Source organism: Mandrillus leucophaeus, unplaced genomic scaffold (assembly GCF_000951045.1).
Source record: "Mandrillus leucophaeus isolate KB7577 unplaced genomic scaffold, Mleu.le_1.0 Scaffold66, whole genome shotgun sequence".
Lineage (NCBI taxonomy): Eukaryota > Metazoa > Chordata > Mammalia > Primates > Cercopithecidae > Mandrillus > Mandrillus leucophaeus.
Window position 1 is genome coordinate 1,323,551 of NW_012107141.1, and position 15,355 is coordinate 1,338,905.

At 38.4% G+C, this 15,355-nt stretch overlaps 1 protein-coding gene across 3 annotated transcripts in view; it reads left to right on the forward strand.

Moving 5' to 3' along the window:
* Positions 1 to 15,355, forward strand: part of TTC17 (tetratricopeptide repeat domain 17) — a 148,416-nt gene that overhangs the window by 96,733 nt on the left and 36,328 nt on the right. For 2 of the 3 annotated variants that reach the window (XM_012001340.1, XM_012001341.1), the window contains 5 exons: positions 2,058 to 2,317; positions 2,782 to 2,935; positions 6,682 to 6,802; positions 8,725 to 8,884; positions 9,816 to 9,899. In XM_012001340.1, coding sequence (XP_011856730.1) covers positions 2,058 to 2,317; positions 2,782 to 2,935; positions 6,682 to 6,802; positions 8,725 to 8,884; positions 9,816 to 9,899 — 779 coding nt within the window. Of the gene's footprint in view, positions 1 to 2,057; positions 2,318 to 2,781; positions 2,936 to 4,631; positions 5,419 to 6,681; positions 6,803 to 8,724; positions 8,885 to 9,815; positions 9,900 to 15,355 lie in introns of those variants that run through there. The other variant, XM_012001342.1, reaches the window with a different exon arrangement.

The window sequence follows — 15,355 nt, forward strand, 5'->3', positions numbered from 1 at the left end:
AAAAAAAAAAAAAAAAAAAAGTCACTCTGGGGAGTGACCTCCCTGGCCCTCTACTCTGTCTGTCTAAATCCTGCCTCAGGTAGTCCCCCTTTCTCTAAGAAGCATTTTGTGATTACATGCAAGTATTTTTTCCTCTTAAAAAAAAAGTTAATTGTTCTCTTTATTATTTCATGTATGTAGTTTTCTGTCTCCAACTTGATTATAAATTCATTATATTTAATTTCATTTCTTAAGGTTAGAAACTTTCCATTTTTTTTTGTTCCCACCTACAGCTTACAGAGATAGACACATAGTAGGCTATCAATAAAGTTTGGTTTATTTTTTGCTAACTCAGAGCACACTTATAATCTACTTATTCCTCACCTGTGAGGAGAAAATATAAAAATATGTACATATTTAGTGTTGTTTTTTAGGAATTGCTTTTGCCCCAACCCCAGCAGCCTTTAGAAAAGCCTAATGGCTACCAGCAACAGAAGCCTGCAGCAAGCTCCGTATTCTCTCTTCATTTGAATATCAGTTTCCATTGATGAAAGCCCCTCTCTCTCAGAAGTTTTAAATAATGATAAGTATTACCATATGTTAGGAGCACAGGGAAGCAGTAACCTTGGGTTACTGGGTTTGCAGAACTCTTTGTAGCTAAACAGCATGATTTTTTTCCAGTGTGTTGCTTAACGACAGGGATATGTTCTAGGAAATGCGTCCTTGGGTGATTTTGCCATCGTGGGAACATCATAGAGTGTACTGTACTTACTTACACAAAGCTAGGTGGTATAGCCTACTGTGCTCCCGTGTTACATTGTGTAGCCCCTTGCTCCTAGGCTACAAACTTCTACAGCACGTTTATCTGCTGAAACACTGTAGGCAAGCATAACACAATGGTAAATATTTGCGTCTCTAAACGTATTTAAATGCAGAAAAGGTACAGGGGAAATACAGTATTATAATTTTATGGCACCACTGTGGTATATGCAGTTCATCATTGACCAGAACTTCATTATGTGGTGCATGGCTGTGATACCATGTTCTAAATCCCTGAACAAGCCAGAATTACCAACTGAAGATTACTGCACTAGAATAATGAAACTGGCGTTTTGTGAGGTATCAACCCAGAGCTCTCAGGTTTTCCTGTGGGTATATGTTACAAAAGGAGATGTTTTGTTATTTGTTCTTGTACCCTATCTACTTCCTAAAGGGACTAGGGATAACTTTCATGGAATGCACAATGTAACATCCAGCCATTAATACAAAATAAACAGGAAAAGTTAAGTAGTGCAGAATTTTTTAAAAGAAAGCCTTCTATTAAGAAACTCGGGCTGATTTTGCCTGAACTTCCTTCTTATTCAAGCATAGAGGAAAACTCAAGAGGGTTGTGTAGCCTTCATTGGATAATAAAGGAAACATACTGAGTTCTCAAGACAGAGAATTTTTGCTAGGCCATTATGCTGAGAGTCTTCCATCGGGGTCTTTTAGAGACTTGAGCCACCTAAATAATATCTTGGTAATCATTTTAGAAAGAAATTATTGTAGTATATTGCTATTTCTTATATCAGCCATTAGTGAAAAATGGGAGCCTTCATGTAGAATTAGGATAGTTTTCCATTAAACAAATCATTTTTCAGTTAAGTCAGTTAAGCCAGCTATATGGTCTGGACACACAGCTATGTCCAGATATTTGAATAAACCTTGAAGAATCCCATATATTAAATAACATAATAAGCTTCATCCTTGCCATCTATGTTTTGAATGTAGAGCAAGTGGATCTTTTTTAAAAAATAGTATATCACATACCTGTCCTCATGCTCACTAATAAGAGAATCTCTGCCTGCCTGCTGTCTAGCTGCCACTGTTCTCAGCCAGGCTTTTGGCAAACGCTAGATGACAAACTTGGTATTTTATTATGTATTTTGAAGATGCTGAATGGTATTTTTATCACATTGGGCTATAGAAGTGCCTCTAAGCAGAGCCAAAACGTTTCTCCAAAAGCAGGGTTGGAGTCACCCAAGGACTTGAATGAGTACTATGTACCTTTTACTAACATGCTGGCCCTTGAATTTCAGGTACGGTGGTTGAGGAGAGCAATGGCTCTGACGAGATGGAGAATTCAGATGAAACCAAAATGTCAGAAGAAATACTGGCTTTGGTGGATGAATTTCAGCAAGCATGGCCTTTGGAAGGCTTTGGGGGTGCACTGGAGATGAAGGGGCGGCGTCTAGACTTACAAGGAATACGGGTGCTGAAGAAAGGTCCCCAGGATGGAGTGGCCAGAAGCTCTTGCTACGGAGACTGCAGAAGTGAAGATGATGAAGCAACAGAATGGGTAAGTTTGCCAGCTTAATTCTTACAAAATTGTAGCCCATGTCCTTCAGGGGATCCTAGTATGCAAAGTGGAAGTTTCTGTTGGATATGTGGCACTACTTGGCTGCACACTCCAGGACAGCCTTCACATTGGAATTTTACCGGGAGGAAGCATTTCATGTTACTTATGTATTGCTGGCTCTTCTGGGAGGCAGGAGGAAATGGGATGGGTGTGAAGCCACAGTCAGAGCCTGCAGACTTGGAACTGTCCAGTTCAGACATCTTTCTTTTCAGTTTCTCCTCTACATTCTTCAAGACTAGGTTATTTTGTTCATTTCACTAACCATTTTTTATTTAGGTCTTTAAGAGTTAAATTCAAGGAGAGAACCTGAGCACAAGACTTGGTTATTCTTAACTAGTATTCACAAGTCATTGACAGATTTGATCACTGGTCTCATTTGTCCCTAACATGTTTCTGTTTCCCAGATTACATTCCAGGTCAAACGTGTAAAGAAACCCAAAGGAGATCATAAGAAAACTCCTGGGAAAAAAGTAGAAACAAGTCAGATAGAAAATGGACATCGTTACCAAACAAACCTGGAGATCACTGGCCCCAAGGTGGCATCTCCTGGGCCACAAGGTAAATTTGAATGTTTAATATGCCAATTTCTTGTTTTAGATATCACTGTCTCATTTCTCACAGAGGCTGTATTTGTAACTTGAAATAGTTCAGATGAGATGATAAAGGGGCAAAGTGATCAAGAAACCAGTCTGTCTTCTGTATCAATGAAAAAAGTGTTCAAACGCTAAAACATTATGGAAATGAAATTCCAGTGGATTTAACATTATGTGTAATAAATCATAAAGGAAGAAAAACTAGGTGAATATTTACATGTTCTTTCCATGTGGGAAGAACTTTCTAAGGCAAAGAGAGAGAAAGAAAATAATAATTCTGACACTGGAAAGCACCACAAAATAAGACAAAAGACTGAAGCAAAGTATTTTTTGTAGATTATTTTTGTATATATTTACAGAATATATGATAAGCAGAGGGTATCAATATCATTTAAAGAGCACTTACAAATCAATATGAAACATACAATATTTCAATAAAATGTATGCAGCATACATAGGCAGCTCACCAAACACACACACACACACACACACACACACACAGATGGCCACTAAACTTGAGAAGATGTTCAACCTCATCAGCAATCAAAGGAGTGCAGGCATAAACAGTAAGATACCAGTTTTGATTATCAAATTGTTTTTAAATGTGTAACACACATTTTATTTAAATGAAGTGAATTTTGGGGTAGTCTGACTAGACGCATCAGAAAATTTAAAAATATACCAGTTATTCTACTTATGGTAATTTACCCTAAGTAAATCATCTTACAAGTGCCATAGATGTAAGTAGAAAGATATTGATCATGGGGTTGCTTATAATAAAAATTTGTAAACAACCTGAATGTTGTAATTGCCTAAGTAAATCATAACACGTCCATGCTGCATAATATGCAGCCAAAATATTGGTAATATACTAAGAAAAGCAATTTATAAAGTAGTAAATGTAGAGAATACCTTAATCATTATGCTGTATTTCATCAACTACATTTTTTTCACATTTCAATATCTCTGAAATTGGAATACATCTTAGAGTTGATAGTATCTTATATAATGGCACTGTTTTTCTTTCTTAAATCCTTTAAAATAATGTATATTTACAGTTGGCAGCATCTTAGATTTGATGAAATATGGTATAGTAAACAAGCACATAGAAACAAAAGTAGGAGGAAATACATCAAAATGTTATAAATGGTCATCTCTGGGTGCTAACAGAGCTATAGGTGATTTTTATTTTCTTCTGTATGACTTCCATTTTTTAAATATTTTACAATAAGCCTGTATTACTTTTATAAACAAAAAAACTAAAGATGTATTATAAAAGTGAAAACTAAAGCTGAATATGGTTGAGATGATATGAGAGCACTTAAGCAGTTTTAAATGTATTCAAATTGGTGGGCCCAAGTAGGGCACTGAATGTACTTGCAAATGGGATCATGGAACCACTTATTGGCATTAAAGTGAAAAACTCTAAAGCATAGAGGACAGAAATACTAGAGAAATTCAAAATCCCAATTTTCAGTTAAGTATGGATTCTATTCACTGCTAACTAATCAGCTTCATGATAAATCCTGACCAAGTTATAAAGCAAAGTATTAAATAGTTTGTGAGCCCATGGGGGAAAAATGGAGATCATTAAGAGCCATTGTAGATTTTCTAAGAACTAATAATAATGCTTAACTAATTTCATTTCCTTTTTTGGTTAGGGCTACTAGACTGGAAGACCAGGAAAGTGCCATAGACATAATGTAACTGGATTTCAGCAAGGCATTTAACAGAGCCTCTTATGATATCCTTGTGAACCAGATGGAGAGATGTGGGCTTGAAGCCTTCCCATTGCCTACAGGATAAAATTCAAACTTCCTAGTGTGGTGTACAAGACCCTTTACAACCCGCCTCTGTGTACCCTTCAACACCATTCTCTGAACCAACCATGCTCATGTTTTTACCTCAGTGCCTTTGCACATGCTGTTCCCTATGCCTGGAATGCCCTATGCCCCCTCTGCCCTCTGCCGTGCTAAAATATCCCTCATCCTTAAACTTCAAAATCAAGTGCCATCTCTTCCTTGTTACCTTCAGGCAGAATTAGTTACTCTTTCCTCTGTGCAATTGTTCTATATCTTTGCTCTAGCTCTTTTCCTATTGTATTGTAATGATTTGTTTATGTTTACCTTCCTTACTAGACTGTGAGCTCAAGAGCAGGCCGTCTTATGATTCCTGTCTGTACCCCTAGTGTCTTTTATGGTTCTCAGCCCCTTATAACAGGTGCTCAATAAATATTTTTCAAATGAAATTATTAAATGTAAAAGAAAATAAGATTTTTTGTGAAAATTATGGCTTATTTAAGTTATTAATTTAAAGAGAGTTAATTTGAAACTCTTTCAAAACTGTTCCTTTCTGTTTTGTTAAAATCTCAATCTAAACCCCTGCCTGTACCTCAAACAGTTTTCTACTGTTGGTAAATTCCTATAATATAAAAAGTGCTATACAGAACTAAAGTTCTCCTTCCTGCCTATTCCATTATAACTCCTTCAGAAAACCCCTCCCAGACAAGACAGTTCTGCTCTTTTCTTGGGGATTTGATGTAAGTAAAGCGCCCAGACCCAAAAAGTAGTACCTACGAAGGATATTAATAAACAGAGCTTTAAAATTTTTTTGTAGCTTTAAATAGCTTGTTGATTGGGAACATACACGTTAGAGTCAAACAGACTTGGATCAGGATCCCAGCTCTGCCATTTCCTAGCCAGGTGACCTGGGCAAGTCATCTAGTCTCCCTGAGTCTCTGTTTTCTCATCTGAGAAATGAGGGTTAAAACCTACTTCAGGCCAGATGCAGTGGCTCACATCTATAATCCCAGCACTTTGGGAGGCCAGGGTGGGAGGATCACTTGAACCCAGGAGGTTAAGGCTACAGAAAGCTAGTATCATGCCATGGCACTCCAGCCTGGGCAAGAAAGCAAGGTGCTGTCTCTAATTAAAAAAAGAAAAATGGAAAAAACTTATGAGGTTAAGGATGTAAAGCACTTAGCACGGGATCTGAATACACAGGAAGTGCTCTTCAAATAGATGATAACCAGGCTGGTTCTTGGACTGTGGTGTTGTGGCGGGGGCTGGGGGGAGATGATCATCTCTCATTAACATCATTATTCCCTGCTGCTCTTCTTTATAGCAGTGGTTCTCTCTACTGGGTGTGATGTTGCCCCCCAGGGGACATTTGGCAATATCTGGAGACATTTTTGTTGTTTTATCTGGGGAACGGTGCTACCCACATCCAGTGGGTAGAGGCCAAAGATGATGCTAAACACCCTCCAGTGCACAGGACAGGTCCTCAAAAAATTATCCAGCCCAAAATGTCAGTAATACCAGGTTGAGAAACCCTGCTTTAGGGATATATGTTTCTACTAAGTTGGAGTTGTCTTTATAAAATCAAAATACAGAGGGGGCAAAAATTAAGTTTGGTAAGACTGTTAACATTGAAGAATACATTAACCCTTATTTCATGTTGCTCAGTCTTAAATCCACCAAAGGACTCATTTATTCTTTCTTCTCCACCTGTCTTTACTCAGAGATGATCTTTAGTCCCATTGCATAATGACAAGATTTTAATTAGACCATAGATGGGGGAAATGCTAAAGACTACAAGAATGACTAGCACCTCCAAATACACCAATCTGGGTGAAGTAATCATCAGGGCACAAGGCCCTTTGGGTTCTGTTCCTTTGCAATCGCGTGGATTCATGGCATACTTTCCTTCCAGGAAAAAAACGTGACTACCAGCGTCTGGGATGGCCCAGCCCAGACGAATGCGTCAAACTCCGCTGGGTAGAGCTGACTGCCATCGTGAGTACCTGGCTTGCAGTTTCTTCAAAAAACATTGAGTAAGTATGTTAAGCCTTTCCCTCCTTTATGGCATTTGAGTTCCACTGAACCCAGCTGACTTTAAGGATGCCCTCTTAGCAGAGAGTAGAAAAGTTATCCTTTCTAGAGCTGAATTTTCAAAGGATGACCATGCTGACCATGGCCCCCATGTGGACCCAACCCATTGTAGCAAAGCCGTGAGTGTGCCTCCCTTCCCGGTGCCTTCACCTGTCCTTCGTAAGCTATCTAGCAGCCATGTATAACCTGCTTAGTTTGCATTGAAGACTAGATCCTCTTTATAGAAGCACAAAACCCATAGTTTCTCATGAATATCATGCAGTTGTAAGGGAGCCAGAGCAAATCCAGATTTGCAAACACCTACTGAGACATACTAGGTGCCTCTGATAACTGCTTTCTCCTCACTGGACACTCACTCTCTTTTGCTGACCCCTTTTCTACCCTTTAAGTGTTGGAGTTTCCCAGGATTTACCACTAAGCCTTCTTATTTTGTAATCACGTCTAGTCAGACTGATCTACTCCCAAAATTCCAATCAACACAGATGTACTAACAGCTCCCAAACTTGAATCTCCATACCAGACCTTCTACAATGCCTTCAACTCATTTGTCTGTCTCCCTGACCTGTCTTGTCTAGATTGCACTCAGGCATCCCATGCTCAGGAAAACTAAAGTCATAATTTTCTTGCCCACTCTCCATATTAAAAAATTATTGTTTCGTTTGTTTTTTCTTTTCCTATTTTTAGTAAATAGTTCCAGCAATGCTTAGGCCAAAAACCTGGGAGTTATCCTTAACAATTTTCCTCCCTTGCTCTTCAAATTCAGCCTGTTACCAATTCTTAGCACTTTTACTCCCTGAGTATTTTTCAAAACCACCTACTTTTCTCCATCTCCATTGGTGCCTCCTCAAACCAGAGCATAACCATCCCTACATCGGTTCATCCAGTACCTCCTAGCTGGTCCTCTTGCTCTGTTCACTCTTGCCTCTGTTCAACCTGTTCTCTCCACAGTACTCAGAATTCTTCAGATATAAGTCAAATCATCCTTAAAGCGCTCTAGGAAATTCTTACTGCTATTTAAAGTGGACTTGATCTGCTTTTCTTGATCTGCTCCCTGCCTGTTTTTTCATCCTCTCTTTTGCCCTCTCTCCTGCCAGGACTGTCACACATGGTGTCTCTTTTGTCTGTGGCATTGTTCTCACTGTGGGTTCTCAGCTGGTTAATTCATACTAAACCTTCTGGCCTCAACTTAATCTTACCTCCACAGAATCCTTTACTAGCTACCTCCCTGCTCCACCAGTGCAGAGGCAACGTATACCCTCCTGGAGTGTACTGTCACTGCACCATATTTTATCTTTTATAACTTATCACATGTAATAAATGAATCACTCACAAGGGAATAAACATGATAACAGCAGGGACTGACTATGTTTTACTCATTATTATAGTCCTTGTATCTGACATGTAATAGACTGTAAATAAATAATGAGTGAATGTTTGCCTAATAATTGTTAGACTTTTTAAATAGCTGCAAGTAAAACATGGCAGTGCCAATTTGTCATATTAGTGCATATGACAGTCTATAATAGTTTGTATATGGTGGGAAAATGAAAGGAAGTACTTAGTCTTACACCTAAATACAGTGTACGGCTGTTTATCTCTATAAAATTTACTGTCTAAGCTTTAGGTAACTTTTTCTGTGGGGAGGAATGTGCTGCTGTGCATAAAAGAAAACTAAAAGATAATAACCAGTTGTGGGTATTTATCACCACTTATATCTTGGAAGAAGAAATCCTAGAAGAAAACTTACCTCGTTTAAAATCAGAGGATAGCATGTTGAAGCTATGATGAGCTGATTGTTAACGCTGTCTCTCTTCTCTTCGCACCCACTCAAAAATTTCCTAATGTGGTCATCTCCATTTCTCAGCATCACAGAACACATAGACTTTGCCACCCCTATACAGCAGCCAGCAATGGAGCCTCTTTGCAATGGCAATCTCCCCACGAGTATGCATACCCTGGACCACTTGCATGGGGTTTCCAACCGAGCCAGCCTGCACTACACAGGGGAGAGTCAGCTAACAGAGGTGAGTGCTCAACTTTGTTCAGGCTGGTTTTTAGCCTCACAATTAGGATGCACATTGATAGTGGAAAGCACAGGTGACCAGGCCTTTAAAAAAAAAATAGGGGCTTTTTTTCAGTTAGGCATCACCTAGGTGGATTTGGGCCAAGCCTGATTTCTTTCAGGCCCTTGGACTGAGCTTATTAGTCTTTTTTTATTTATGACCATGGAATTTTAATCCTGATTTACCCCTCAAGGGGAGTAGTTCTGCCTTGCCATCAAATATAGACTCTTGAGAAAAATGTTTGGGGCAGTTAATTCTCCTGTTGACATTTTTAAGAAGGAAGGTAAGGAAGGCAGGCCCAATATATACCTAGCAAAGCATCTACCTAGAAGAATTGGAAAAACATGTCACAAGTATCCAACAGTAGAGCATTGGTTAAATAAATTTTGGTATAGAAGTAAGATAGTATACAGTGGCACCATTAGAAAATATATAGAAATATTCTTATTGACGTGAATAAATTTTCACAGTATGTAATGTGAAAACATAGGTAACAGTATATAGTATAATTCAATATTTTGTGAGAAAACGTACATAGAAAAATATCTGAAAGACATATAAAGGTGTTAAAAGTGGTTGATACCTCTCTATATGTCTTTACATGTCTGAATGACAAGATTACACATAGTTTATTTCATTTACTCTGTGGTCTAATGTCGCTATAATGAATGTGTTTTATATTCTGTAATTTTTGTTAAATGTGGGAGAGCTGAGGGGATGCTAAAACAGCCTTAAATGTATCTTCCATAGATTACCTTACCAATAGGACCACAGCATGTATCCCAGAAAAACAGTTTGCCTCTGTGGTATGGTGCCCAACTCAGCATTAGCAGTATCATCTAGATCCTGCGTCGTTTTCATTCTACTAATCTGCCATCTTCCTTCCTTCCAGGTATTACAAAATCTCGGCAAAGACCAATATCCACAACAGTCGCTTGAACAAATTGGCACCCGAATTGCCAAAGTTTTGGAAAAGGTAAGTCTCCCCACAGAAAAGCTGGAAACAATTGCCCTCCTTCTAACTTCTTTTCTAGGTTATTTGCTCCTAAGTGTCTCTAACCTCTTCTGTTAGTTACTTAGCACTTGGTGGCTCAAAGGATAATGTGAAATAACTCCCCTCAGAATGTTTCAGTCACTTTTTTAATATTCTTTTCTGTCTCTTTGCCTACCTTCTGTGGTGAAACTTACCTAGTCAGTTTTCTCTTCTTTACCCCAGTATGTGTGTATAGAAGTGTTAGTATTGGAAACCATGGAATCTAGGTATATGAAATAAGTCAGATATTCTTCTGATGGTGAAGAATATTTGGTATTTTGGATGATGGATGGGAAACACACTTTGAAATGTCTTTTCTCTTGAAATCATGAAACAAAATATTCACCAAATTGCATTTTCATAGAGCCTACAGAAAATATCATTGAGAGATTCTAAGACTCCTCTTCTTCTTCTTCTGTGTGATATTTGTGTAAAGAGGAGGGGTTTTTAAATTTAATTTTATTACTTTATGACTAAGAATCTCTCTACTACTGTATAATATTAAATAGCTAATTTAGCGTAGTCATTTAAAGAATTAACCCAACTTAAAATATGAATGTGACATTGTGAGATAGTGAGATAGCAACTTCCTTCATCTTCCGGATATCGCACATGGAAAAATCATGAGCAGACCCCAATTATAATGAAACTAGGGCAAGCACATGATCCCCAGACTTCAAAAAAATGTAAGGATTGCCAAAAGTGGTTATGATCCACACAAAACCATACAAGATGAATTGTAGCAGAAGTCAGGCAGGGTTAGCAATTTCAGAAAACATCAGCAAAATTCTACTACCTGAAGGAACTTTCTACAAGTAGCCCAACCAGGAAAATCCTGAGTAATAAAAACAGAGCAGACACAGCACTGATACAAAAATAAAAGAAAACCGGCTGGGCCCAGTGGCTCACACCTGTAATCCCAGCACTTTGGTGGACAAAGCAGGAGGATCATTGGAGCCCAGGAGTTTGGGCCAGCCTGGGCAACATGGCGAGACTCTGTCTCTACAAAAAAATTAAAATGTTTGCACACACCTGTAGTCTCAGCTACTTGGGAGGCTGAGGCAGGAGAATCAGTGCTAGCCCAGGAGGCAGAGGTTGCAGTGAGCCGAGATCACGCCACTACACTCCAGTCTGGGTGACAGAGTGAGACTCCGTCTCAATGAAGAATGAATGAATGAATGAATGAATGAATGAATACCATAGGAAAAAGCAGCAAAACTTACCAAAGAACACACAGCAGGAAACTATTGTCATGGAACACATTATAATTCAGACTAAACTTTTCTCCATGAATTAAAATATTAGGCCAGGCAGAGTGGCTCATGCCTGTAATCCCAGCACTTTGGTGGACAAAGCAGGAGGATCATTGGAGCCCAGGAGTTTGGGCCAGCCTGGGCAACATGGCGAGACTCTGTCTCTACAAAAAAATTAAAATGTTTGCACACACCTGTAGTCTCAGCTACTTGACAGATTGAGGTGGGAGGATCGCTTAAGCCCAGGAAGTTGAGGTTGCAGTAAGCCATGATCATGCCACTGTACTCCAGCCTGGGTAACAGAGTGAGACGCTGTCTCATTTAAACATAGAATATTCATTCATGAAAATTGTATCAGAGCAGTGAACAAATTCCAAGGAAAAAAATAAAAGTAGCATTTTCTGGCCACAATGCAAAATAATAATAATAATAATAATAAATAACAATATAAAAGCCCTCCTACTTGGAAATTCTAAAACATGTCATTTAAACAGCTCCTGAGTCAAAGGGAAACTAAAAAATTTAGAATTTCTTGAAGATAAAAGAAAACAAAATAACAGTCTGTAGAACAGACTAAAACAGTTTTCAGAGAAATTTTCATAGCGTTAAGTACCTGTAGCAGTAAAAATGAAAAATAAGATATGAATTAAACACCCAAAACTGGAATGAAAAGATAAACCAAACTAAAAGCAAAAGAATTAAGAAAGAAAAAAGATGCATTAGTTATACAGAAAATCAGAAGAAATAATGAATCCAAAAGTTGAGTTTGAGGTATGTACCAATAAAATAGATACATCATTAGCTAACCTAATAAAGGAAAATGAGATTGCCAAAGTAAAATTCAAAAGATAGGGGGACATGACCATAAAAATAGGACGTTTAAAGAATCACACTAGTTTGACCAAAACATATAATTTATTCAAATATGTTTGAAAACCTAGGTGAAATAATATTTTTTAGAAACCTACAATGCAGAAAAAATGACCTCAGTAGAAACAGCATCTAAATCAGAAAGATTGCCATAGAAGAAATGGAAAAAAATCGTTAACTCCAACCAAAAAGCACACTAGGCCCAGATGACTTCACAGAGGACTTTTACAAACCTTTAAAGACCAAAAATTTCCAGTGCTGCTATATTTCAGAGTATCAAAAAAAGAAAATGTATTTTACAAAGAAAACGTATCATTGTTCCCCGAATCTGAAAAAATTGGCATAAAAAAAAAACGACTAACCTATTTCACTTGTTATCAATTCAAAAGTGATAAAATAGTAGCAAATAATCTAACAGCATATTCTGAAAAACACTTCACGACTAAAAGGCTGCTTTAGGAATACAGAATTGATTTACTATTTGGAAACCATTAATATCATCCTTCATATTGATAGAGGGGAAAAATCATATAATCATATCCAGACTTGTGCAAACATTGGATATATTCAATACCAACTTAGGTTAAGAACTCTAAGAACTGATACTTTTCTTAGCACAATAACACACACACACACACACACACACACTCTCTCTCTCTCTCTCTCTCTCTCTCTCTCTCTTAGCAGAAAAGCCAGGACCTTACTAGGTGCCTTCTAAATGCTTTTCCACTGAAGTCAAGAACCAGACAAGAATGTCCCCTCTATCTACTACTACTCAACATGAGTTTGAATGTATTAATATAGACAAAGGCATTCAGACTGCCTACTGTATCTGCTAAAATCATATGTCTGGAAAACCCAAAAGAATCCATGGAAAACTAACTACAAAGAGTATAAGAATTTAGTCAAATAACATTAAAAGTTAATACACATGTAAAAGTAATATTCCAGTTAGGATGTAGTAGGTCAGGGCAGGTCACTGCCTTACAATAACTTGAATGAACCAGATAAACTTCTAAAATCATGTTTTTAAAGCTATCATAGAACTAGGCAAGCAACAAGATATGAAAGAACTAAATTACTAGTGACAGAAGAACCTTTCCAAAGTGAGTGGTGATTGCCAGCTGTGTCTTCCTGCCTATGCCGCCAGCGCTTGTTGATTCACGGTATGAGCTAAGAACTGGCCTTAGCCTAGGGAGAAAGCCATTACTGAGAAAAAAGACAAAGTAGTAAAGCTTTTAGCAGTTGTTCAAGGTGGAATTAACAGATTGGAAATCAAACACATGACCAGTTGTTTTCCAAGGAGCATTTTGATTAGAGCTAAGGCCACACAGGAGTCTGGGGGATTAGGCCCAAAACTTAGGAAAGGTAGAGTGAAATATCTCCATCTCGCACTGCTTAGGAAATAAGGAGATGCCGAATGACAGAGCCAGCCATAATCATATGGCTTTTTCCCCTCAAGATTTTCATCTAGATACTACTTGGATGCGAGACTGAAGTGAGCTGGGGACCTCTAACAGGAAGAAGTCTTTAGGGCTGAGGAGACAGACACCTAACCTACCTACTCAGACACCTGAGGTCATTCTTGTTCCTCAGTTGTGGCACTCTGGGGATTCTGATTAGGTCTAAATTAGTTCCTAATCTAGCATTAGGTCTAATTAGGTCTAGCTTAGTTAATAATCAGAATCCCTGGTGTGCCACAACTAAGGAACAGGAATGACCCAGACAGACTGAGTCTTGCCAAACTGCATGCCCCAACCTAACTCATTATCGGGCAGGAATGAGTTGATGAGTCTTACAACTTCTTTGCCTAATAGAATGAAGGGAAAAACTGCCCTGATGAAATATTTTAATATCTGGAGCTACTGTGGTTCTTTTATACAGAAAGACCAGAATATAATTTTTAGAAAAAAATACTAGATATGCAAAGAAGCAAGAAGGTATGGTTGATAACAAGGCAAAATGTAGACAACAGGAGCAGATTTACAGATAATAGAGATATTATACTCAGTAGACAAGGACTTTACGATAACTACAATTAATATATTCACAAAAATAAGGGAAAAGATGAAGAAAGCAGATGAAAATAAGTACCTTTTCACCAGAGAACTAGAAACTATTTTAAAAATCAGATAAGCATTCTAGAACTTAAAAATAGAGTAATGAAAACTCATTGAATGGGTTTAATAACAGATTGAACAGAGCACAGCCCAGAATTGGTGAACTAGAAAAATATGCAGACAGAACCACAGAGAAAACAAGGGAGTGTGGGGATTGATAAGAGCATTAAGAAATGATGGAAAAACTCCAAAGATCTAACATACATATAATTAGGGTCTGGGAGATAGAGAAGTAACAGAATTGGGCAGAAGCGGTATTTGAAGAAATGGGCTAGAATGTTCCAAAATAGATGAAAGGTAGCCTACAGATTCTAGAAGCTCAGCAGACCCCAAGCAGAATAGGTACAATGAAAAGCACACCTAGGAAAATTAAAAGCTTAAGAGGCAGGAGGAAAAATACTATTTCTGTATCAGTTACCTATCATTACAAACAAACAAATGGCTGTTTACAATTACAGAACTTAGCAGCCATTTATTTCTTTGTAATTCTGCTGTCTGGGCTGGGCTCAGCCTGGCACTTCTGCTGATCTCACCTGAAGTCACTTACGTTGCTGGGGCTGCACACCCAAGAGCTCTTGACTCTCATGTTTGGTACCTCTGGGGAAGCCTGGAAGAGTGGGAGCTGTCCAGGCTCCATCTCTACATGGTCTCTTAAGTACCATGTGATCCCTCCAAGTCCATCTGGTCCCTCCAGCTCCACATGGTCTCTCTGGCACAGTAATAATCACGTGATGGGTCAGGGCTTCAGAAGGGTAAAAAACAGAATCTACCCAGCTTCTCAAAGCCTAGAAACTGATACAGCATCATTTCAACTGCATTCTTGTTGGTCAGAGCCAGTCATCACAAAACCAGCTGAGATTCAAGGAAACAGATAGGACTTCACTTCTTGATAAGACATGGGTGAAGAGGAGGGCAAATAGAATTTTAGGGCATCTCTCATTTGCCCGAGTCTTCCTACTGACTCAAATTGTTTAAATTCCTCCTACATGCAAAATGACACCCACCCCAAGAACACCACAGTCCCATCCAATTATGGCATCAGGCTCAGAGTCTACTTGTGTACAGTAGTTCCTCCTCAACTGTGGTTTCGCTTTACATGGTTTTCAGTTACCCACAGTCAACTGAGGTTCAAAAATAGATGAGTACAGTAAAATAA